The sequence below is a fragment of the Lygodium microphyllum genome, chromosome 9, assembly GCF_053477565.2.
Source record: "Lygodium microphyllum isolate KBCC chromosome 9, Lygodium_microphyllum_v1.1.10, whole genome shotgun sequence".
In the NCBI taxonomy this organism is placed as follows: domain Eukaryota; kingdom Viridiplantae; phylum Streptophyta; class Polypodiopsida; order Schizaeales; family Lygodiaceae; genus Lygodium; species Lygodium microphyllum.
Window position 1 is genome coordinate 154799539 of NC_141143.1, and position 26885 is coordinate 154826423.

At 44.0% G+C, this 26885-nt stretch overlaps 1 protein-coding gene across 3 annotated transcripts in view; it reads left to right on the forward strand.

Moving 5' to 3' along the window:
• LOC148031748 (amino-terminal glutamine amidohydrolase) overlaps positions 1-26394 on the forward strand; it is a 92429-nt gene extending 66035 nt beyond the window's left edge. Inside the window, exons 5-6 of one of the 3 annotated variants that reach the window (XM_087685395.1) lie at positions 25068-25138; positions 25255-26394. In XM_087685395.1, the coding sequence (XP_087541521.1) occupies positions 25068-25138; positions 25255-25409 (226 nt within the window). In that variant the 3' untranslated portion in view covers positions 25410-26394. Of the gene's footprint in view, positions 1-25013; positions 25139-25254 lie in introns of all 3 variants that reach the window. The other 2 variants (XM_087685396.1, XM_087685394.1) reach the window with 2 other exon arrangements.
• The last annotated feature ends 491 nt before the right edge of the window (positions 26395-26885 follow it).

Below are 26885 nucleotides of genomic sequence, written 5' to 3' on the forward strand. Positions count from 1 at the left end.
GGTCTGTTTTGACAACAAGAGGCACTTGGATTAGCAGAGGAGATCAGAGGATCTCAGTTGTACTTCTTCCATTTGCAATATAAGATAAAGAAATACCTGAAGGGGCACCAATTTTGGAGCCAACAGGCTGTCCAATGTCCAAGATATGGTAAAGTGTGCATTTTAGTTTTGTGAATATGTTAATTGTTGTAATTTAGTATTTAATCAAGTCTCACTACCCGCTTCAAGGAAAGGTTAGTTTCATATCTAGCTATCTCATCCTCCTCTTTTGGGCTAAATCTATAAGGTTGCCGAGAGATGGGTTGGTTAATGATTAATATCTCAATCCTATTGTCTAGTGTACAACAAGATACATGGAATTGGATCTAAATATTTACTCATATTTGAATTCACATCAATATTATTATTTACAGAAATCGAATTACATTACAAATTATATGATTGAACTTTTTTAATGAGACAAACATAAGTAACACCTCTGGATTAGAATAACATCTATTGAATTCCAAAGCTCATATCATCTGTACATTAGTGTCTATGATGCCGATGGGTAAACAACCCTCGATGGCATGATAATGAAAATTAAGTTTAAAAGACAATATATGAGTTTCATAATCAATTTAGAAATAGGAATATTTACCAAAAACTATGGCATGTCAAGAATGACATCAACATGGTCAAGGCTTATCGGTCAGAAGTCCAAGAGCTCATGGTATTGCTAGATCAAAAGATCCAAGCTTGATACCATCTAGTCCCAACAATCCACAATAGGAACCTTCGCATAACAAACACAACAAGCTCAATGAGTAGGTATGTGATTCATAGCAGGGACCTCCCCATAACCGACACAATAAGCTCAGTCAGCAAAAGTATCGTATGGAGTTGCAATTTCTGTACCAATCAAGAAGAAAGGAAATTGTGAAGAGCCAATATCGAAGAAAAGTGTAACTTCTTGGCCATTAATGGAACTAGTGACCTTTGAAAGGTCATGTGAGCCAAACACATTTTTATCTATGGAGTAACCTTTGCAACTACTCACATTAACAGAGCAATCTTGCAATAAAAAATTTGAAGAAATACATGGTGTCTCTATAATAGTAACCGAAGCCTTTGAAGTAGACTTCACTCTTTTATTTTAAGGAGACTATCATCGTGAAAGTGCCCCAACTAATGGCAAGTAAAGCAACGACCCTTCTAGCAATCCTTGCTACGAGTTACTTTGCGCTTACTATTCTTTTTCTTGCACAACTCTAAAGGCAACTAATGAGTTGCTACCAGGTTAGAAGGTTTCTTTAGCTTGAAGGTGGAGAGAGCTTGATATGAACCGCCCATCAACTAGCTACCGCTACTTGCAACCAAAGTATGATCAAAGTTTTGGACATCATCAGATCTCACACCAGATTGTAGATTGGCATTTTGATACCATTGAAACATCCCCCTAGGATCCAACCTACATATGAAATACAACATAAGCCATATTTACAAATATAAGGGATTGGACATCAGACTTACCTCCAAGCCGTAGAGCCAAATGGGCTCACCCCGAGCGTGGGAGCTAGCAGCACTGTGGGTCACGACCACATCCTAAGGGTTGGCATCCCATACCACCAACTCACACCATCCCGGTATATGAATGTATTGGCCATCAAGCCAAGAGTCTAAGAGTGGTGATCTCACAATGAATGTGCTCAATAGGGTCTTGGGTCCTATAAATAGGACTCAACTGCCCTAACCCCGAAGTGTCTTTAGTACCTACATCTAAGTCACTTCATAACCACTATGACCAATGCTATTAGTACCCATCTAGATGTCCAAGGATATAACCAAAAAGGAAAGCCATAAAGAAGAGACTATTGTCACACAAGATTCCAAGTGTCCCACTGCTTGTCTCACTCGTGTCATGTGGCTGGACACTTGTCCTGTGCTACTCTACTTTCCCTCTTTGCACACTGTCTCCCTTTTACTATAAAAATTAGCTTATTTTCTCTCATTTTAGATCAGATTTCCTGGGTATGGTAGTTGAAGATAGCTTCAAAGATGATCACAAACATCTTCACTATCATCTTTGACTTCATCATTATCAAAATTTTCAAATTTCCTTCTCTCAATGCTGTTTTATAGGATAGGTAGACTTGTAAATTCATTTTAACACCAACTTTGAAGCTCTTCTTCCACTTCAAGATCAAGAAGGGAGCCATATCAATGCACTGTTGATCAAGCATGAAGAAAGATTGATTTTTATTCTCATCCTTCTCTCAATGTATAAATAAATCAGTTGTTTTATTGTATGGTAAGTATATGCATGTGATATCAGTGCATTGTTGATCAACCATGAAGAAAGATTGATTTTTATTCTCATCCTTCTCTCAATTTAAAATAAATCAGTTGTTTTATTGTATGGTAAGTATATTCACGTGATACATGAGTACATGTGTACATTCTTTGCATGATCTTGTGAGAGTGATAAATACCTCTTCTCACTCTTAGTTTGATTATAATTAAGCTCATCCTTAAGGGACTTTGGTTGAGCAAAAATACATTCCTTTGAGGGGGTTGCCCATCTTCAACTTTTCTCCATTTCTTTTAGATATCTATAGCTGTATTTTCCTAAATAATTGTCATATTCAGCTTCAAATTTTAGTTCTTTAATGTTAATTCTTAAAAGTATGGAATATTATGGTTGTCAAACTTCTTACATTGTAGGGGACCCTTATAGGAGGCTAGGCACATCACATTGGTCTAAATCTATCCAACATTTGATTCGAAGGTGTTTGATGACTATTCCAATGCACTCAATGGTGTGTGTGGTGCAAGGCAAAGGATTGCTATGGTAGCAGTAGGTCACAATATCTTTTCCCTATGTTTTTGGTGTACTTAACATTGGTTTCCGCATCTCTCTTCTATCTACTGCCCACTCTCTTCTACTGTTCAGCCATCTTTTGCCGTGCCAGCCCTTCCCTAGTTTGGTTTTCCAGCGTGGCAACCCTATGCAGCATCAGATTTGGTAATAGCATTATCAATAACATCTGCATTTCTCCCAATTACCTACATTTGCGGGCTGTTTTCTCTCAATCTTCCTTTTGTAGATTTGCATTTTTTCACTGGAGTAATAGCATCTTTGTTGTATGTGCCGATGATCAAGGTGACAGAGACAATCGAGATTTGGAAGCAGTCCATGAAGCCAATCATGAAAATGCATTCTCAGTGGGCTCACCTTAAAGGAAGCAGTCGAGTACCATCTGACATGGTCTTTGTCTTGGAGATACACCAGCTTAGTGTTTATGTTCGAGAAGGAGGTATTTGCCTCATGTGGCAAGCACAAGATCGCTCAGTCTCTATGGTCTTACCTTGTTGATAGCTTTGTGGGTACTAACCGTGTTCATTGTTGTCAACTTGAAGAGCAGTTAGTGAATTTCAAGTTGGTGTTGAGCAAGTACAATTAAAGATCGCAATCACAGAAAAACTATCGTGCATTTTGGGACAAAAGCAACCTCTTCGAGGCTGTTTTGCATGAGCATGATATGATACAAAGTCCAATCCAATTCCTCTATCCAAACCAAAACGAGTAGTTCAAAGGCTACCATGTTATCATGAGCCCTATTGAGGAGTGTTGCCACATGTTTTGACTAGTTGGCACCATCATCTTTTTCCATATAACTCAAAAGAATTTTACAAAGAAGTGCATGCACTCAATAGTCTAGCTTGAACTATTTGTAAATCAGATATAACTCATATATACACACACCTCTCAAGGTGGTTTGGGAGGGACGGGGGATAGAAACCATGAAGGATAATGTAGTGCTACCTAGGCTAGTTCACTTGCATTGTGGAAAGTAGGCCACGGCCACCCCAAGTGTGAATGAACCACTACCAAAGCTCCTCTTGATGCTAACAATGTCAAGGGGAAGCAGAATTTCAACTTGATACTTTTTGGACACTTAAGTTGTGTACATGCCAGATTAAGTCAAATTAAGTTGAATTTGTGTCATGGTGACAAGGTAATCCTAGGTTTGGCAGTAGAAAACATCGGTAGAAGTTGTAGTGGACAGGTTCTAGAGCTAGTTCTATTAGCATGTCTTATTTCATGCTAGTCATCTCCTAGTTGTGAGCTACATTAGAGTTTGACAAAGGTGGAGGATGCTAGGAGGACATGAAATTTTAATGTTGTTCTTGGCATTTTAGCTTAGGTATTAATGAAATGTGCACATTAAGGTGTTGATGTAGTGTGAAAGTCAGTTAAGTCACAATGATGGGCCAAGGACCCCGAGATATAAGGCAAAAGTCGTAAAAAGTTATATTGGTTAGGTACTAGGTGGTGCGTATTGTGAATTTGTCCTTAGGGTATTTAAGTGGCCAATAGGTGTTAGTGGTGACACAAAGAACTAGGCATTAATTAACTAATTCCAATTCAAGGGCTAATTAATACTCAGGACCACCTACAGTTAAAATGGCCTATATTAATTATGAAATTAATTTAAATGGCTGAAAAATCCATTTAGAAGGCTGCTAAGTGGTAAAACAAGTTGCTTAGTGGTAAAGTTTTCCTTGCAAGCTGGGGGAAAGGCTGTTGGGGGCTGGTTAAGGGTCATTCCAGCCATTCTGAGCATTGTGGACTCTGAGAAAGATTAGAGAGGTTGTAGACAGCAGGTATCAGCTGAGAGGAGCCATTTCCTGCCACGAAGAGGTCTATTAGCAGTTGGTGACTGCATCAGAAGGCCATTAGGCTGTAGGTGATTGATATTCTGGCCTTTGGGGCTGCTGATGACAGGTTCCTGGATATGTGGAGCAGATGATGATAGCATTTTTGCTGTCAAAAATCAGGCCATAGTTGATTCTAACACTTTCTCATGACAGAAATTAGAAATTTCTCTCTCCTCTACAAAGATTCCCTCAGCATTTTCAGCCTTTCTTAGGCCAGAGCAGCTGTAGTTTTGTTTATGTAAACCCTAATTTACTACAGAAATTAGGGTTAAGCAGCCACCTTGGATCTTGTGCTAGGAAATTGAAGGCTCCGTACTTGGAATCAGCAGCTGGAATTCAAGAAATTGCTAGAGATTCCAACAAGCGAGCCATCCAATTGGATTTGGGGTTCATTTTGACCAGCCAAGGGTCAAATAGAGGCCAAACCCCTAATAGATCTAGGGGCAAATCAAATTGAAGGCTTGTTGATCATTGTTGACAACAAGAGGTATTGGACAATGAAGGAGATTGGAGCCTAATCTTAGCCTAGTAAAAGTTAAAGAAATGCCGCAAGGGCCACCAGGTTTGAGGCCAATTGGGATTCTACTATCCATGGTTGATTGGTAACATTTGTATTTTCAGTTTATGTGAATTTATGCTTGCGGTACTTAGTCCTTAATCAGGTTATTGACCACCCTATCCAAGAAGGAAGGGTGGTTTCAGAGGAGCTTTGACTGTTTCCAGCCCTTGCATTAGTGTGCATTTCAGTTTTAGTCAGTTATTGAGTGTGTTCACATTGGCTGCCAGTTATCAAGCTCAGTGCATTTAGTTTTTCATGCTGCCGAGTCTATGTTCACATGTGTGGTGCTAGCACACAAGTTTTGTGCAGGTGGCTGCATTAATTGCAGCAGCCCAGTATGCAGTCAGGCCATTTTTCCAGGCAGTCGACCAGTCTAGACAACAATCGGCCAGTTTTTTTTTTTTTTTTTTTTTTTTTTTTTTTGGCAAATAAAGTGTGGCTAATTATATTACTTCAAAAAAAACCTGAATACAAGTGCTCATGCTCAACAGACTAGCTGGAGCTGATGCAGAGTCACAGATATATCAGATGTACAAGCCTCTCAAGGTAGTCTAGGGGGGATTGGGGCAAGAAGCCATGGAGGGGGGGTGTATCGCCATCTGGGGTTGCTTGCGTGCATCACGAAAAACAGGTCCTGGCCGCTCCAAGTGTGCATGAAATGACAACGGAGGTCTTGATGAGCCTTGGATTCGCCCTGCACCTGGTCCCATTGGCTGCGGAGGGAGTGGATAATGGAGGTCTAGAGCTCTGCTAAGGTTGCCTCTATTGAAAGTCTGTCTTCTCCAAAAGTCTCGTGACACCGTGCCTTCCAGATATGCCATCGAGTAAGACTCCCTATGATCTCCCATACCTTAGAGCGGTCTGCTATGGGCTCTAGTACTTGGCAGATGGGTAGAGCCTCCAAACCGACCACTATGCACGACCTTGCCTCAATGATGAATATCGTGTCCTGCATTCTGGCTTCATACAAAAGGTGATGGCCCTGGTTGACTGCCTGCCAGTAGAAAGCTCCCCATGAGATACATCCAAGGCTGGGTGCTATACGATGAAGGATGCAACATGCTCCTCTTCACATGAGCTGTGTCGCTTCACACGACCAAAGGCAATGCTTTGGGGTTTCCAGAGGCTGTTGTGTGTAGCGCTTGCAATCTCCCTCCTTCTGCATCTGGGCTAGCCAACTTTCCACCTCCAAGCCTCCATGTGCCACCAGCCATAAGAAATACGATACCCTCCTTGGCCTCTAGCTATCCCATAGGCAACACCAGAAGGTCCGTCGAAAAGGCTCCGTGATGTTGTGCTCCACCCAGTGCCTGCTACATGACGGTGCCCAATCCATGTCCTCCTGCATCAGTACGTGTCTGTCAATCCTGGCTGTGTACTCCAGGAACCTCGGTGGCTTCTCGGTGACTGCAGTGGCCGGCCATAGCCACTCTCTCGGATCCCACTCCAGCTCATCAAGTGGCCGGCTCTCCTAGATCTAGAGGGGTCAGTTCCTGAGCTCCTTCCAGAAAAGATAAGGGTCCAGCTGCCATCTCTTCCCTTGAAGGCCAATCACCCGAATCCTCCTCCATGAAAGGATAGCTATTCCCTCATCCTGTTGCCCTCTATCAAGGGCTAGACGCCCCTCGTCTTGCACGGTGAAAAAGGTCCCTAGTGGAGCGCCGCCCACTCTACCTACCACCTCTAGGGGGATTCCTGTTGGTGAAAACCTTGCGGCCCATACCTCCTCGGGCTCTACTGGTTGTCGTGTCGGCGGAGCAAGCCACTCTTGAGGTATTGCTGCGTCTATCTCCCTTCTCCTCAACTCCACTCCTCTATGGGAACCTGATACTCGTTGCAGCACCTCCTTGTTCACCATCCTGTACATCTCGCGCCATGTTCTGATGGTACGAGCCTTCCCACCAGCCCACTGGATGTGGGGCCGCTCGCCAATGTGTGCCCCTTCCCGATCTTTGACCTGGGGGTTCGAGATCACGGTTGACGGTCTATCTCCTCCTGGCAGCCTGGGGAGCAAGCTGTGTAGTAAGGGGGATCCGGGGGGGGGGGGGGGGGTGATTTGGGTTGTCGTGAAGATCCATCTTAGGGACGGCCTCCACTCACCGCCAAGCCTCGGTCTACAGTCCTGAAGACCGTCCTACAATAGGACCTTCCAGATCGGCCCTCCTGGTGTGAGGCCGCGGACTATTAGCTTGCCCAAGAGGGCCATACTCTGATACTCTGGGTCTATGATCCCAAGCCCTCCCTCTGACTGATGCAGGATGATGGTTGCCCACGCCACCTTGCCCGGGAATCCCTGGAACCATCTAATCCGGACGAAAGGTAGTTCCGCACTAGGCGGCGAAGCTGAACTACACAGGATTAGGAAAAGCACCAACACAAGGCAATGTATCAGGCCGTCGCTAGGAGGACCTAGTTAACCACCAGGGCTTGGCTTGTTAGGAGGTGAGCAGTACTCTAGTAGGTTAGCTTCCTCCGAATAGAGTCGAGGACTGGAAGAAACTGCTAGGCGGGAGTGATGTCAAGTCCCACCTGGAACCCTAGGTAACGGACGGTTTGCCCTCTACTCACCCATCTAAATCCTAGGTGGATGCTTCACTCCGTGCTAGGGTCCAGGTCTGTAAGAAATCCAACAGACTTTTGCCAGTTGATTTTCACTCCCACTACAATATAGAACACCTCAAGAGCCAGTCTCACTCTCTCCAGCATCAACTCATTGTCCTCTATGTAGAGTGATGTATCATTTGCATACTCTGAGTGTGATAACTCCGTCTCCTCTCTCACTGGAAGTTGGAGGTCGCGTAACCCGCTCACATGTGACTTGAGGAAGTGAGACATCGCCTCTGCAAAGAGTAAGAACAAGTACGGAGCTAGGGGGCAGCCCTGTCGGACCAATCTCTCAAGCTGAAACTCCTCCCCTCACCTCCCACCTATGAGAACCGTGTTGGTAGCTGATCTATAAAGTGCGGAGACTCCTCGGGTCCATGCCTGGGGAAAGCCCAACCTCACCATGGTGCCCTCTAGGAAATCCCAATCCACCTTGTCATAGGCTTTCTCGAAGTCCAGGAGTAGTATGGCCAGTCTTTGCCCACTCTGCTGAGCCCACTCAGTCGCCTCAAAGTAGGTGAATACATTTTCTTGGATGCTCCTATCTTGGATAAAGCCTGTCTGTGTGTCATGGATGATGTCTGGAAACACAGGCGTAGTCGCCTACCAATCATCTTTGCTAGTGCCTTATAGGCCACTGGTAGTAAGGTGATCGGTCTCCACTAGGAAAGCTCCAACCGGTCTCCCCCTTTGGGGAGAAGATTGATGAGGCTTGCCGAAAGAGTCCCTGGCATTGGTCCTGAAGTGAAAATCTCCTCGAAGATCATCAGTAAGGGGTTCTTCACCACCTCCCAGTAGATAACGAAGAAAGCCTTAGAAAGGCCATCCTCTCCCAGGCATTTCTGCCTGTCTTGTGTATGGAAAGCCTCCTCTAATTCCTTCTCTGTGAAGGGGGCTAGGAGGGAGCATTCCATCTCCTCTGTGACGAGGGACGAGATGCGATCCCATACCTGCTGTCTACATCGCTGTCCTCTAGCTAAGGCCGTCTCCTATTGGAAAAGGCATCTGTAGTAGTCGGTGGCAATCTCCATCACCTCGTCTGGGCTAGAACGAGTCCTCCCATACTGATCCCGAAGGATGTGTATCTGCTATCGTGAAGTGCGGGGCTGGTGCACTTGAAAAAATTTCCTGCACATTGTGTCCCCTTTCCACACCTAGAAGGCTGCTGAGGTGCAGAATGAGAACTCCGAGCACTTGTCCTCTAGGCCGGCGATGGCTGCTCGTGCACGCACCTCTTGTGCGTGGAGGGTGGGATCCCCTAGTGCCTCCTGTAATAATCTCTACGTGACTGCAAGGTCTCGCCAAAGTCTTCTCTCCTCCTCCCAACTCTACTTATTGGCTTGTAGGGCTGCCTCCTGGCAGATGCTGCTCGACTCGGCTATGACCTCTGCAACCTCCTCTACGATCCGGTCCCTCTTGCCCTACTCCTTGGTCCAAATCTGCTTAATCTATCTCTTCACCTCCTCCCTCCTGTAGATCCAGTCAGGGATCCGATAGGATTGTGTGTCTAGGGTAGATGTTGGGGGATCAAGTGTCAGGAGAACCGGGCAACCTGGTGCCCGCAACCTGGCCTCCACGAGAGCATCCCCACTCACCCACATAGAACCTGTCCAACTGCTCCAGCAGGACTTCACCTAGCCGCATGTATCCGCAAGAGAAGTCTAGTGACCTATCCCTCCTGTGGAAGGCAGGGTCTCACCAAGCATCGCGTGCTCTTATTGCCAGTAGAAAGATCTCCCATGCCTCCTGCTCCTCCCCAGCCATGCCTTGGTAATTTCTACCTTTGCCTTGCTGGTCCTCTAAAGCCTCCTGGTTGTTGAAGTCTCCTCCAACAATCTAGGTGTCCACCTTTGGGAGTCCTTCCGCAATCTCCACCCAGAACCTGTTGCATGCCCTAACCTCAGTAGGGGCACAAACATTCAGGAATCCAAGGCACGAGTCCCCAATATCCAATTTGATCCATAGAACTCTCCTTGCCACTATTGTCCCGTGGTCTCGTACACAAGTAGTGAGACTCAGGCCAATAGAGGTGCATACACCTCCACTCCTGCCGTGGGCACGCACCGATGGCATGCTCCCAGTAAGTGTGTGAACTGCTTGAGAGTATCTTCCCTATCCATTGGGCCTGGGTGGGAGTGAGCTTGTGCTCCTGTAGAAGTAGGATGTCGATTCGTCTGGCAAGGGCAGGTTGCAGCTCTTGCCGAACAATCAACTTCCAGGAACCACGTGCCCCACTATAGTGGAGGCTATTCACATTCCAAGATGCAAGGTGTAAACTCATAGGGAGACCTATGACTGACCAAACAAGCATCTGTTCAGTGTAGAAGCTGCTGACGAAGAAGAGGAACTGTGAGGCATGCGTATGCGCTTCGTTGCTGGCCTAGATGGTGAACTCCATCCCCCCATGGTAGCCCTCGGGTAGACCATGGGGGTGATGGATGCCCTTGGTGGTACCACTAGGGTATGTATCAACTAGGGTGAGAGGTAAGACTTTGTACACTGGTAGAAACGGGCCACCTGTGCCAGGGGCCACTCGATCACATCCATTGGTGCTCTCCATTACGGAGAGGCTCGAAAGATAATGCTCAGATGTGGGAGCTTAACCCCAACCCACCAATTAATGCCCATCATGCAACCTGGCCATTGCTGGGAGAAATGTGCTAGTCCACCTACTCCCATCCAACCACTGGGAGATGTGATTTGCCACCCGGCTCTTCACCTCCTCCTCTATCTAGGTCGACGTCCAATCTCCCTTGTGAGGACGTCTGAAGGAAGAAGGCGTAGTTTGGTCCATCTGGTGGTGCCACTAGATGGACCTTGCCATTCCTTGACTTGCGTACCACAAAGATTCCCACCTCCAAGGGTAGTGGGAACTCTCCGCACTCCGCAACTCTCAGGTAAGCTCACGGCCCACTGCAAAAGAACTCTTGTGGTAGCAGCTGTGCTTGTCTCGGGGGGGGCAGGGGGGGGGGGGGATGCTCGCCCTTCTGCTCCCTACTGCTTTGGCTGTGTTTGAGAGGTTGGCTGTGCGCCCCCCCTCCCCCCCCCCCCGCCCCCCCCGGTCGTCTCTGGACCTGTATGAAGCCATCCGTGTCCACTTGTGGGCGTGTCGGGGAAGCTGCCTTGGCTCCAAAGCGTGTGCACTTTGCTGCCAGGTGCCCAAAGTCATGGCAATGTAGGCACTGCCCAGGCTGCCCCGTCACAATAACCTGCTGCCTAAAGGAGTGTGCACTTGCCTCAATCTCTAGAAACTGTGGTTTGTTCTTTGCTTCTTTCACTGCTACCCGTACCTTTGGGACTCCTGCAGTTGTCACTGCATCCGCGAAAGAGGCGTGAAGGACAGTGCCAAAGAACCGTCCAAAGTCTTCATAATCTAACGATACTCTACCGCCAGTCCGGGGAAGAGTAGGGTGACCGGATGTCTAAGGAAATTGTTGTGGAGTGCGAATGCCTCCACGGAGAAACCACTGTACCAAGGGACCATGTAAATGACCCCCGTCGTGGAGGCATAGGGTGAACTGGCCACTAAATCCTGGGCTGCATCTGCCAAGGTGAGTCGTACCATGAAGATTCCTTGCCCCATGAGAATCGCCTCCACTATCTGCACTCTATTGATGCGCAATGTGGAGTGAAGCCAATCCCGAAGCTGAGCCAAGGAGTGTCCTATGACCTGTCCAAAGATCGTTGTTTCTTTTAGCTCCAGCTCTGTGGCACGACTGCTAAGAGTTGTTCCTCAGAGAGGACTACGTGCAAGGTGTTTGACTGGGGGGGCACTCGCAGAATGCACTGGCGTCCAGACTGGAGGTTTCCATTGGGCATCCCTTCTAAGAAACTACCAAACACATTGTTGTACTGTTGGAGGAGGGGGTGTTGTTGCTGCAAGTTGAGGGAGCAACTGGGGGGGGGGGGGGTGTGCAGGTGTGATAGTGAGGACGGGGGAGGGGGGTCTATTTTTTGACGGCGCTCGGGCGGGTGATTGCATCAGGCTGGAGCTGCACGGGTGGAGGGACCTGGATCCACAGGGTGGAGGCCAAAGAGTGCCTGGGGGGTCAGAGTGGCGTCGCTGAGTGTGGTGGGACTGGTATGTCCACCTGGGGGCAGCGCGGGGGAGAAACCAGGGCGGGGAAGGAAGGGGAGGCAGTGTGGATGGTTGCAGGTGAGCGAAGTCCCCCTGCGAATGGGATGCATGCGGGGAGCCATAGGACAGCGGGAGGGGCACAGGACGGGGGGGGCCCCCCAGGAGGCGGTGCAAAGGAGGTAGTCGGTGGGGGGCCACAGGGCAGGGGGGCAGGGGCAGCGTAATGGCGAGGTGGATGGGCGCAGGGCACAGCATGGTGATGTGGAAGAGGTGGGGCAGTGTAGTGCCAAGCAGGGGGGAGGCAGCGCAATGGCGGGCAGTAGGTGAGAGAGACGGGGGGGGGGGGGGGGGGGGTTATGACGGTTTGTGATGGCCGTGAGCAGTGGCATGTTGGTCAGGAGCAGTTTTTTTTCGCGTTCCTGTTCCGCTTACACAAATGCTAGATGGATTACCTCTTTTGCAATTGGCCAGTTTGGGGCTGCTATTCTATTTAAAGCAATGCTCGGTAACACATTCAGTTTTGCAGGTTCACTGCTCGATCTTGTGCCCTCATTGACACTTTGGGCTGCATACAAGGGACTGATCAATCTGCATTTTATTCAGCATTTCATTTTCAGATCAGTGTAGCTTTTTCTTTCCATTGTTTGCATTTATTTCAGTCTTTATCTTCCCTTCTCTCCATGTTGGTGTTCTTCTTCCATTGCGCACTCTCACATGGTATCAGAGCCAAAAGAGAGGACCTTGAGGTTCTATGAAGAGGAGACTACACACACCTTGCTGTTTTGTGTAGGTTCTATGCATCAAATAGCCATCTAAGTGTGGGCAACTATTGTTCCTCGTTGGCAATACTTTGATTGGTCAAAAGGATCGGAGAAATGAAGACCTCATTTACCCCTTTCTTCTCTCTTTGTTTCTACACAAGGCCAGGGCCCGACTAAAGGATCCTATTTTCCCATTATGGCACCCTCTGTACAAGTGCTTGATCTTCCCACACTATCTAAGAGGGATAAGTTGGATGGCACAAAACTCCCTTTGATCTTGCAAAGGGGAATGCATGCTCGATGCCTTTGATTTGTGGGATTTTGTTACTACCCCTATTCCTCATTCAACGGAGGATCCTCATATTGGCTCGACCATCGATCATGTGGCTTCATGGGATTGGCTCAACTATAAAGTCCATTACTTTCTCTTTATGAGCTGCCAAGATTCCATCCTTGTACATGTTCAAAAAATTTGCTCTGCAGTGGGAATTTGGACTAAGTTATCTTCCTTGTATCAAGTCAAGACCTTCTATACCATGAATGTTATCAAGTCAAGAAGCTTTGAATGTTATCTGTTGATGATTCTCCTTCCATGAAGGATCATACAAACAAAATGGAGGAACTATGAGATGAGCTTTCATCCCTTGGCAGGAAGATATTAGTCGAAGATATGGCTATGGCACTCATTACATATCTCCCATCTCTGAAGTATGATATTTTCTATACTAGCTTAATTACCTCTAGAGTAGGATACTATTCCTTGGAAGGAGCTTGTCCCACTTATTTTGGAATAGGATGTGCGACACAAGGAGACAGGCCTTGATGGGTCTAAATCTAGTAAAGCTTTTACTACATTTTTAGGTTCAGGATGGGGCAACAAGAAGGACAAGAAGGTAAAGAACAAGGAGCAGGAAGACAAGAAGGATGAGAAGTGTAAAGGGAAGCCTAAGTGCCCACACTGTGAGAAAGGCATCCACCTTGAAGAACATTGTTGACAACAAAATCTATCTTTGTCCATCTCTTTCAGGTTAAGGCCATTGCTCTTGTTTCTTTCTCATTGGAGAAGCCATGGCTTGTGGATAGTTGCGCATCATCCCACAGGACTTACTGTCAAGATCGGCTTGAGGACTTCATTCCAGAGGGGATATTGTCACCATTTGTGACAACTCTTTGGTGTTAGTTCAAGGAGTAGGGTCTATTCCTCTTTCAGATTGTTGGGATTCTTCTTTAGAAGTTCTTTATGTTCTTGATTTGTGTTATAACCTATTGTCTATTCATGGTTTGACAAAGCTAGGGACTCGAATGGTTTCACACCGGATGGTGTTACTATTGAAAATGCATCCACTAGTGATGTGCTTTGGATAGGTTGACACGAGGTTGGACTTTGCAAGCTCACAATCCTTGCCACATAGTTTTCATTTGAACTTTGATCTATTCAACAAGCATGATGGAAGAAGATGGTTGAGGAACTTCTAGTTTTTCCCCAATCACTACTTGTGTCTTAGCCGTTTGAGGCGAAAACATCAGCAACCTTTTCCCAAGGCAGCCCAAGTCAAGCTTAACATGACCTAGACCATGGACCTTGAGTGAGGAGTTATTTCCACATTGGACATTCCGGGCTACAAGGGTTCAATAGATAAAAATGTCTTGGATGGGGGTCATATGATGGGTGGCTCCACTATCCATCATCCAAATAGGAGAGGATGTGCTTGGTCGGATAGAGTGGGCCTTTGTGGTTACCTCGTCAAGAGGTAACTTGTGAATATGGACTAAGCCCGCAACCTCTAATATCTCCACAAAGACGAGGTGGGCCTCATATCCTATAGACCAGATAGACATGCCCTCTAGAGTTGAAAATGAGAGTGGTTGTAATGGCTGATTGGTAGCAATGTAGGTCTAGTCTCTCCATCTTTAGTTTTGATAGCCACCACCCTACCTCCCCTGTGGGGGGTCATGCACCCGAAGGGTGGAGGCTTCAGTTTTTGTTTTCATTGTGTGTTTTTTAACTTTGATCGATACTCATCATCAAAGTGGCCAACCTTTTGACTGTGTTGGCAATACTTTTTTTTTAATACATTTTGTTATGGCTCCATGCAAGGGAGTTTGACTTGGTTTATGTCCCTACACAAAACAACTTAGCAAATGTGGAGTACAACTAAGATTTCACAATCTTCCTTGCTAAACCAATAGCCCCAAATCAAATGAGATGGGCTGGCATCTGAAATCCCTAGCAATTCCTTGAATTCTGTCGTTGATTTCAAATGTACGATGCCTGTTTGCTGGCACAAGTCCCAAGGCGGCTGCTAAACCCTGATTTCTATTGAGAATTAGAGTTTACAGCACGAATCTCATTGCTACCCACCAAATCTAAGCACGAACATCTTCAATTGGCCGAGAAATGCTAAGATACTCAAAGGATAGGCTAGAGAAGGTAAGAGAATGGTCAGAAGAAAGAGAAATCAGAGTTTTCTCACGGAAAAACCCTTCAAACTATTAGCAAATATGTCAGTTCATAGTTGAGTCTGTGCATATCAGTGGGCTAGGGCACTAGAATATTATCTTGATTATTTAGGCATTTATTTTGAGTTTTCTTGCCTTGCTCTCTCTTGCTACCCCTTTTGAGAAGAAATGATCAGAGCCCCCTCTATGAAGAATGCACCATAAAGCTGGTTGAATAGTCGAGCATAAGGCAATACTTGATGCTCAAATTCATAGAATGTAGGCATGGTAGATTGTGAGATCATGCTGCACAAAATGGAAGTATTTTCTTGGGAGGGGACTTAAGAGCCCCTGTAGTGGAGAATTCAGCAACAAGAAGTCGTTAATGCTTAACCATCTTGACTTGAAGATCATCCGAGCCAATGTTTTAAAGTTTTGAAGTTCATGGTTCCCATAAATTTTGAGAATTCAAGTACACGTCTCATTAGATTCAACCAAGTGGTATAGTTAGACCCATTAAAATGAGTCTTATCAGTAAAAGCATGCTTGATTGATGAGCTTAAAGAACTATGAGGTGTTTGAGGGTAAGGTGGATATTAAAGGATAGGGAGAGGTTTAGGGTGGGTAGGTAGAATAGGCTGAGAGTAACTCACAGGTGTAACCAACCTTTTGTATATCAACTATTACCCAAGACATATTGGCTCAATGATTCAAATTAATTTAATACTCGTTTACTTTGAAAGCCGATTTATATTATTTGAGTAATTCAAAATATGATTAAATGTTTATCTTTCTATTCAAGGGTATCCAATGGCTAGAGTACCCTAGAATTATACTTAGGCCACCATTGATAAGATGCCCAAGAGAAATTATAAGTTTAGTTAGGCGGTTAGATTGACCAAAAAGCTTAGATGACTAAGACTTTTTCACTTGAATAGTAACACTAACTAGAAGCCTATATAGTGAGTAGTTTCAAAAATGGAAACCAGATTCTCATAATTAAAGAAACAAACCATGAACTGGTGAACCTATATTATTAAGCTATCTAGAATCTAAATTTGGAAACTTCTAAAATTAAGATTATTATTTTTGGAAGTTACTCCAATGGAAATTTTGTTTATGTTAAAGGGTTCAAAATTTGACAATGAACAAATTTGTCTCAACTGCTATCTCATATTTTTAACCATTTGAGAGATTTTTAGAGTAGAAGGTTTGAAAATTTCTTTATCTAGAAAAGTGACATGTAGTATCTAGAATAGAACACGTATTATTTTGAAGAGACAAGTGGGTTACACTTATCATTTTGTGCAAACACTTATCATTTGTAGCCTCTACTTTTCACTTTTGAGCACCCAAGCCCCACACCTATATATTGAACACGGGGACTCTCAAACCTTGTGCAACTATTGGCTGAGATACAATAACATAACCAGGTCCACTAGGAATTGCCATGGTGACTAATTGTGGTGTCGGTCCATACTTGGGTAAGCTGGGAAAGGTATCCCATGTTGTGAATATTCCAAAGGTATATAAAGTGCTAGATCTCCCCTAAAAATGCATGACCACCACCCAAAAATGAAGGTGTAGAGCTTCTAAAAGCAATATCTATGCTTGCAGAAACCTTCGATATGGGGTGTGGTGTGACATGCGGTATCTGAAAGGGAAATATGAATAGTGTAAATGGTGTGAATGATAATGGTGATACAAGGGAAGAAGTGGGTGGGATGGGTGGGCTTTGAAATAGGGATATAAATGATATGGATACAGATGCATTAAATTGAGTTTGTTGATTTAATGATGGACATTGAAATGATGATGAAGATACATAATGCATTGAAGCTAGAACATCAAACTCATTTTGACTTTGAGAAGCATAATTCAAAGAAGGAAAATGAGATAAAGAATTAATGTAATTTTTTTTATAATTCCCTCTACGTATATCAACATACAAGAATTGATATTCAAGAGAATCAACATACGGCACTCCAACTTTCTCATGGTCTTTACTAAAATGTTGCAAAAGAAGGAGAATTAAAAGAGAAAGGAGAAATAAAAGTTAAAACTTGAGTACTTTGTATTGGAGTAGATGGAAGGGTTTGAAAGAAAGGGACATACTTTGGATCTCTTTCTCCAACAAGGGAGCCTATCCCCAATGGAGGTCTCGATGGCACTACAACATCATCAAATATATATACAACATCTAACGAGAGAGAATCATATATACTTGCATTGAGTAGCTATTGTCAAATTGCTATTTTTCTACCAAGCTCTTTGACCTTCGTAGCTTTGTGAGCCATGATCAGTCGCCGTAACTCCTTATTTGTAATAAGATAAGGTCATGTCTTTCTAGGCAGGGTAGGGTGTGGAATGCACTCTTACTCAATTCTCAGTATGGGATGCTACTTTGGAGACTTTGAGTTCATGTGGAAGTGTTTAATGTCATCTTCTCTCTGTAGTTCCTATTTTTTAAGATAGGCTTTTCCATCAATGGCCAAAGTTTCTTCAATGAGTATCTAGCTCTAATACCATGTAAAGAAATACTTGATTACGGAATAGAAACACAATTGTACGACAACACTTGCAAGCTACAAAAACGAGATTAAGACTAAGTGGTGGGCAATGTGTCTATTTATAGATGGTTAGGTCTTCCCAAATCAGGGTTTGGCTTATTGGACATAAACACTCTCTAGGAATGCATTTCTTTTAATGAAAGTTTGGTAACTTAATTAATTAAGCTTGTTTTGAAGAAGTTTAATATGGCTAGTCAACACACAATGCATTTTTAGCTCAACAGTGACCACCTTGCTTTCCTATCGAGGGTTACTCTTGAGTGAGGGGCGAGGGTCTAATTCTTGGGTTTTTATTGGGTGCCTCTTGCCTTTGATCGACAGTTGTTGCCAAAATGGCGAGCCTTTTGACAATGTCAATATCATCTATTTTTCTTAGATATATTTTGCCATCCTAGTTTGCAAACAAACTAGGTGTTCCCTCGTGATTCACTTGATTGGTTTTGTTTTTGTTTATGATTTTGGTTTTGTGGCTTCTTGCCTTGCTCTTGCTACCCCCCTTTTAGAGGTGATAATAAGAGCCCCCTCTAAGGAGGACATACTATGAAATAAATTGAACAACTGAACATAACAGAGTACCAAACACTTGAACTTGTAGAACACAAGCATAGTTGGCTGTGAAATCACTTGTCGATGAAATTGCAATATTTCTTAGGAAGCTTGTTTAGGAACAATGTGACCTAGTCGACACGGGATATAGAAGCCCCTATGATAGAGAACTTGGCAAGTAAATGGAGATATTCAATGAGTTTAACCTTAAGGGCATCCTAGTCTGTGATTTTAAATTCTTGGAGCTCATGGTGGAGATTTATACAATGGAGCCTATCTCAAGCTACATAGTAGTCAATTAAGTGTTCCCACCACTTTGGTGCAAGGTCAAAATGTTGTAACTAAGAACGAAACTCAAGGAGTGATTCCTATATCAACTTAGTGATGGCAGATGCATTTCTAGCCTTACAAGAACGAACAACCTTGTATGGAACAAGACGACGATCCAGTCCCTGTACAATGTCCCACAAGTTCTATAAGTCTAGGACATGCCAAATCATGTGTGACCAAGTTGTGTAATTAGACCCATTAAAATCAATCTTATTAGTAAATGCATGCTTGGCTGTCAAGGAGGGAGAAGTAAAAGGTGTTAAATAAGTGGGGTAAGATAGATAATAAGGAGAATGAGATGGGAAGGTAGAAATAGGTTATGACGGTCCAAAAGGTGTTGTCTAAGGAGGCATTGGGACTCGATAGCCTTTCCCGCCTGAGGCACATGAACATAACCAACATTCCACTAGGTAAAGCCATTGGGGGGACTATGATAGTAGCAACAATTGAGGGGGGCTCATAAGTAAAGATAGTGCATCACACAATCAATGCATTGACCTTTTGCATCTCATGCTTCACCTGAAATGCTATAGCTTAGCATTATTGGAGCCTGTCTACATTTTGACACAATTTTTAAATTTGAATGGAAATAAGAAATGCTGTCTATTTTAACTTTGACACTCTCTTCAAAGACACCTTGGTCTATGACCTTGCCAACCTTGATGGCATTGAATGAATGCCAATTGTTAGTGTACATTGATGATTCCACAATGTACGCATACTATTGAGAAACCTTTCACCCGTAGTTTTGCGTTTTGCATTTAGGGTTTCACAATGGACAGCCCCAAAAAGGGGCTGGGCGCCCATAATGGAGCACTGCCCTAGACAGCCAGCGCCCTCTCTCCAAGCACCACCCTAGACTGACTGTGCCTATTTATAGGCCACACTCTCATTCATTCCTTACGGCTGATTCATTAAGTCTGTCACCTCTTCTCTCTAGCCTCTCCACTGTCCTCACACCACTTTAGGAGGACATTGCGGTTCGTGGTTCGTGGCTGTTTTCATCATCTTCCTTGTGCTACGGCACCCTTGTTCCCTTGTATCACATTCACGCCATGATTCAAATCTTCATCATTCCATTTATCAAAGATTATTCTCTCTTCTCTTCTCTTCTCCATGTTTGCCGAGTTCACTCCGTGTTCCTCTCGCAAAATGTAGTGTCTCATTGGTATGTCATCTTTTGACATAGTATCAAAGCTGGATCTGCTTAAACAGTGGCAAAGATCCTCCATTCCAGTGAAGGCAAAGACCGGTGGTGGATTCGGCATCCACTTCTCTTCTTCTTCCGTTGCATCAGCATCCTAACTGGTGGCTACTCCTTCCTGCGTTTGTTGTTTTCCAACTTGTGTTTTTAGTATTTCTCTCTCCTCATCTACGTTTTTAGTCTTTCTCTCTCCTCACCTGCATTTTTAGTCTTTCTCTCTTCTACACTGTTGTCTACATCAGATCTAGCCTTTCTTGGCTACATTTGCCCACAAAGATTCTCCTCATCAGAGAAGACAAAGATCAGTAGTGGGTTCAGTATCAACATTTGATTTCTCTATCATTTCCGCTGCGCATTGGGAGATATCCTTTTTCTCCCTCCCACCCTCCCTTCTCCAGCTTGCCACATCGGTACCATGGCATCTCCACCGAAAGATTGTCCTTCTATTGGGTATTCCTATTGTGGCATGAACGGTCATCTCACCGAAGACTGTCGACATCGACCTTTGCTTTCCACCCCTTCAGAGTATGTGTGTCTTCCACTAGGCACTCCTTGTGCCACCTCTCCTTTTTGGGTCACAAAGATCGTTCTGCATCGGTTATCGGAGTATTATGCTCAAGGCAATAAGCCGCAACTGACGCGCACTAAGTCCTTTCGAGCACATGGAGGCTCTAAGACCTTCCGAGGCGATAAGCCCTCTTGGAGACCACCCCGTTGCACCAAGGTTTCTCCCACCCACTTCTGGGTATAGTGGCTTCCACGGCCCACTTCTCCTCCATAGTCCACTCTCCTCAGAGCCCGCGATTGTTCCCCACCCTTGGCTCATCCTGAGCCTCCTTTTTCCCCACCCTCTTTTACTCAAGTTCGAGAGACCACTTTTGGGTGCTTTCCGGCTTCTTCTTTTGAGCCCCAAATACCTTCTTCGTCACGACCGACGGTACTTCCTTCATTATCAAATGTTTCGCAGTTTGTGAGCCATGAGTGGTTGGATTCTCTTTCTCTCTCAAACTGGGATTTAGGGGGGGATTTTCTCACTTTGCCCTTAGAGGGGGCTTCTAGTTCTTCTTCGGCTTCAGAGGGGCCTCCTACTTCTACTCCTTTCGATTCAGAGAGGTACCCTTTGTGCCATGAAGTTCTTCACACACCACCATCTTTCACTTTCGAGGAGTGGCTCTCCTTTGAGCGGTCATTTCCTCTACTCATATCTAGGATCTAGAGGATCCACTTAGATCGAGGCCCTTGGATCTTCAGTAGTGACTTGGTGGCTAGGCCTTCGTATTCCTTTCAGCATGGAGTCACTGAGCTAGTGGTTTCTCTCCTGAGGTTATGCTTTGAGTTCTACAACTCATCCAGTTTCCTGTCTATCTTCAAAGGTCTCCTTTCAAGTGGTATTCTTAGATTACAAGGTGGATCTTCTTCGTCCCTTGGTTAGCATGCAACCAGGCATATCCTTATGGTTCTCAACACCACACAAAGTCCGACATTCCTCCTATACATTGCATGATTTCATAATCTTTGTACTGGGGTGATAGGGCAAGTGAACAATTTTCCCAAGAGGGACACTGTTCAAGTGGCACTTGCTGCATGAGCATTCTTCAGCATGTAGCATTCCATCTCCACCTCACTCTTCTCTTGTTCCCCTTTTTGGGCCTGAGAGGGGATGTTGAGAAACCCTTCACCCATACTTTTGCATTTAGGGTTTCACAATGGACAACCCCAAAAAGGGGTTGGGTGCCCATAGTAGGCCATCACCCTAGATAGTCGGCGCCCTCCCTTCGAGCGCCACCCTAGATTGATTGTGCCTATTTATAGGCCACTCTCTCATTCATTCCTTATGGCTGATTCATTCAGTTTGTCACCTCTTCTCTCCAACCTCTCCACTGCCCTCACACCCCTTCAGGAGGACATTGCGGTTCGTGGTTCATGGTTGTCTTCATCATCTTCCTTGTGCTACGGCACCCTTGTTCCCTTGTATCACATTCACTCCATGATTCAAATCTTCATCATTCCATTCATCACAATTTCTTCTCTCTTCTCTTCTCTTCTCCATGTTTGCCGAGTTCACTCCGTGTTCCTCCCAGCAAACCCTACTATCTCGTCGGTACATCATCTTTTGACACATGCCAGTTCCCATCCTCGATTGATCAACTAGCCGTCTTTTGGGATAAGAGCTATGACTTACACCTATAATCGTCTTTAGTCGCTTTGTAGGAGAGGTTGCGTTTGATAGGTCCTTCATCTGCTTTAAGTGTGCCACCTCCTTTGTCCACTTTGTATTCCACAATGCTAACTTCTCCTTCGAAGTAGACTCTAACGCTAGCTCCCTAAGATCTTCAAGCATCTTGGAGTGCATTTTTGAGCAATCCAAAATGCAAGTTCATCTCGAGATCTCAAATCACATCATTGACTAAGTGCAGAATGCCTTGCTAGTGTAGCATGGTACGTATGGCTGCACATGCCTAATTGCAAAAGTTTCAAACCCACACTCGAAAAAGCTTGGGAGGATATCCCACATCTAAAGCCCGAAAGTATGTAAGACAGAGGTTGAGCGTGTGTTGTGTTGTGGAGCTGATTTGCTGATCTTAGTCTATAACCAGCAAGGATTAGGGTTTGCATGACAATGACAACATTGGACTATGTGCATGTATGCCTTTGTGATCAAGGAAGGTTGCCGATGCAAGTTTACTCAATGAATGATAGAGTTAGTGAGATTTTGGGTCTACAGATGGGCTGGTTTGCGTACAACAACAGAGGGGCATTTGGGAGCTTGATGTTGTTGGTTATATGGGAATTGCATGCAAGTGCTCAAAATCGAATTTATGCCTACATGTGTATATAATCCAGAGGCAATTTGGGGCTTGATGTGGTTGGTCATTGGAGACCTACATGCAAGTGTTTAACAACCAAGTTGTGTCTGGATGCACATCAGAATATGAGCTAATTGAACTTGGTGATTGCAGGCTATAGAGAACAACTTATTACTCCAAATGTTGTTGGAGAACCCATTGTATGCATGCCTGATATGAAGACAATGCCTAATCATGGAATACACTCTTAGCATTGACAGCATGTTCTAATGTTGGTTGTGTTCTGAAGTGTTGACACCCCACCTGTCCACTACTATAGAAAGCCTAGTCAGGCCATGGTACCCTCCAAGAAGTCCCAATCAACCTAGACATAGGCTTTCTCAAAGTCCAAAAGAAGCTTTGTAATCCCCTGCCCACTGTGTGACTCCATGGCCTCAAAAAAGGTGAAGATGTTCAAGATATTATGATGATGGATGTAACTTGGTTGAATGTCATGAATAATGTTTGGTAGGAGGTTGGGCTAAGGCAACGAGACTATAATCCTCATAGATGTTTAGCAAGCTCATTATATCAGCTAGCAACACATAGTGTAGTCCATGTGACATCATAAAGATAGATAGGCACGAGACAGTAGACAAGCTTCCTTCCTCGCATACATTGACTAGTTGCACATTCTCTGGCTCATCGGGGTTTGTTTCTATTTTGTAGGTGCATTTTTAATCCAAGTATTTGTTTCCTACTCTTGATATCCAAGGATGGATTTGTAGCTATGTTTTATTGAATGAAAAGAGCCCAAAATTGCTACAAATCCATCCTTGGATATCAAGAGTACCCTCCCTGCACCTCTCCTAAGAAGGGCCCTCACTACCTCTAATTATGATGCGCTGCTACCCTCCATAGCAATCTTCGAAGTATCTCAGCTGTAGTCTTGGGCCTTGGCTAAGAGTTCACAAAGCATAGGATTGGTAAGGAACTTATTTAAAGCAATTTTAAGCTTCATTTGTGGTGAGACTGGCAGGGCAGCCCTTGTTTGCACTGAATGCGTGAGATAGCTGGACATTCCTGCTGTCTTGTTCCTTAAAGATGCTATACCTAGGTATCTAAGTTCTCTATAGTGAGTCATGGATATGACTGTAATCCCAATGCATTGCATTTACATGTGCAAATGCCAAGACTCTCACATTGATCTGGGTGTAGTTATCCAGAAGTGTGCATGCAAGGCCCACTCCACACGAGTCTGGATGGACTAGGTGCATCTTTCAAAGGTGTGATGGGGTTTCACAAAATCTGGACAGCCTTATTATATTTTTCTACATTCACATTAATTTCATGAAAAGTTGATTGGCCTACTGGAAATGCATTTGATGCATGCTGCACGCATGTTGGACAGCACATAAGTTCAAATCTCTGAAAGCACAATTCATTCTTTGAAATGAAATTGGACTTCCTGGTTATCCTGGTTAAATTTTTGCCCATGCAGACAGCTTTTTCGATGCCTCTTATTGTCGCGACATGTCACGTATGCTCCTGTGCAGGCAAGTTGTCCAGATGGATGAAACCAGCCTAAACCACAGGCCAATACTTTTATTTACAAGATCCCTTGCAAAAACACATTGGAAGACGGGTCTTTTTAAGATGTGAACTTATGAATGCGTGCCTTGTTTAAGTCATTAATCTAGTCTTATTGTTAGTTCTTCCAACTTGAACCCATACACCGATGGTGGGGACAGTTTCTAGTTTTCTTGGATGCTTCATAAGAAAGTCATCATAAGCAGAGATCGATCTTGACGTGTCAAAATGAGTGGTGTAAGGGTTTATCCCTGCATAGAAATGAGTGGCATGACTCGCATTGTGTGAGAGTTTATGGAAAGCTTGGTATATGGGATCTGTGCAGATACAACCTAATAGGGCAAGGGGGCTGGTTTAATAACATTTACCGGACCTGGTTCATTTGCACAATAAGAGGCTTGGCATTCATGGTGTATGTTGCTGCATCAGAGCATCCATGTACAAATGTGTGAAACAACAGAGAGGACGTGTGAGTGTTACAAAATTTTCCAATTGAAAACATGGCCAGCGTTCTGCATCAGAGAAGAGGGAATTTAGAAGCATGGCAGGGTATTGAAAACCTACCCATTCTGGCTAATTTCAGTGTAGTCCTTTTTGTTCTAGACATTAAGCTTTCCTAGGCAGATGGCTCACAGGTTGCACAGATTGGGGGGTGCAGGTGGGCCATCTTTTATAGATCAGAATTATGTAATATTCATTGATTGGATGTCAATTACAGGGTTGTACTGTTTGAAAAAACTTTTAGATTAGTGTTCATTGCTTGGATGTCAATTACAGGTTTGCATTGTTTGAAAAATCTCTTTGATTGCTGCTCAGTGCAATTGAAACATCAGTTGTGTTTGAAGGCTGTACAGGGTTGTTACTGCTCCTCTGTTTATCAAGTACTTTGCCTCTGACAGAAGACATATGAGGACATCTGAAGGTTTATGGAAGATGCATCCACCAGGATATGATTGCATCTCTGCAGAAGGTAAGCAGCTTTTAGGAGGTTTTATAGAATTAAACAGCTTGCTAAGTCGGTCTCTTGTAAGGCATAGAAGCCTACAAGTTCTAAAGGTTCATGTGTTTGCTTTGGTGGACGTGCAGATGGATCTGTACACAATCTGGAGGATTATGTAACAATGTCAGAAATAGATGTCTTACCAGATGGGAATTCAGCAAGAGAGAGGCTGAAAGAAAGATTAGGAGTTCTCTTCAATGAAATAAGCTTCGAGAATTTCTTTAGTTGTATGGAGATGTGAAGTAGTCAATCTGCAGCGCATTTTCTTCTAGATTTGTGGATGCTTCCAAATGCCTTTTTAATGCTAAGATTCTCAATAGAATCCACTCCATGACCATGACAGTGTTGAGAATCCACTCCATGCAGCTCACCCAATAAAAAGGAGCCTTGGAGTTGCGCTCATGGATCTTGGATATCATGTAAAGCTTCAAAAATGCAGTCACGCTCAAAGAAAACAAAATTTTAGTCGCAGCACCACCTAAAATTATGAAATTGACCCAATTCTACTGAGTAATAGATTAGACACATATTTTCTACCTAATTCTACTAACTGATAGGTTAAACTGATGTTGGAGAGCGGCAACCTTACATGGTAACATCTTCGAACAATTAATACTTGGTCAACATAGGAGTGATTCAAAAAAGCATGGATGGTGGTATATCCCACATGGCAAAAAACACAGAGTGAGCAAGGTGGAAGCGGAAACTAACACAAAACAGAAAATCAGTGGATGAGATGAACACCGAGCGTAATGAGACTGTAACTGAGATGTAGAAGATGCGAGAAAGACTCAGGTGAGACAGCTTAGATGAAAGCTTCAAGAGTGAAGACCTTGTATTGTTTGTTGGTTCTTGGTTGTTCTCTCTCTCAAGTGAATTACAAAGGGAAATTTATAGGACGCACTCATGAGAGTGAAGGGATAAGAAAGCATGTTTGTAGCGGATGCTTACGAAAGAGCATTTATGCGATTTAGCACCAAATCTTTAAATTTTAGGTAAAACAAGAGATAATAGATTGACATGTTGAATCCTCAGCCAAAGTATCACCAACTATCAAAATGCCTTGGTCTTCAATATACATAGTTGAAGCTTTCAATTTAAATATTTGGTTCTCACCATAGATGTGTGATGCACCTATCTTTGAAAGTATCCATTTGGAGCTTGGATGTGCTTTGTCCACTATACTTGTAGAATTACCCAGCGATTTGTAACACTCTAATTGTGTCTTGAAAGCAAAATTGAACATATTATTGACTTGTTGAGAAGAAGCCATCATGGTTTACTGGACTTTTGAGGATTAATGCTCAAACACACGGCACAAAAGTGGCAACAAAGCATAACAAGTAAGGTCTTACTCGTTTCAAGGCAGTCATGCTTTTACACTTATGCAACAAGAACTTCATTCTCTATGCAAAGTTTATAGAAAAATTTTAAAAGGAAAAAAAGAATTAGCACATGGGATGATTGCTATTTTGCAAGAATTGCATAATTCTTTTTTCTCCATGGAATTCCTTGCTAAACCAGTGAATCAAATCAGGTTATGACAACCTTAGACCCATAAGATAAATGCTATGACTATTGGAGGCCTTATCTTGATGGTATGTGTTCAACTCAAGAACATGTCAAAGTTTTCATTATATGTAGATGCTTTGTTAGACACAAGGTTTAGTCTAACCAATTGTTTCTTTTGAACTTTTTCCTCTACACTGTATAAAAT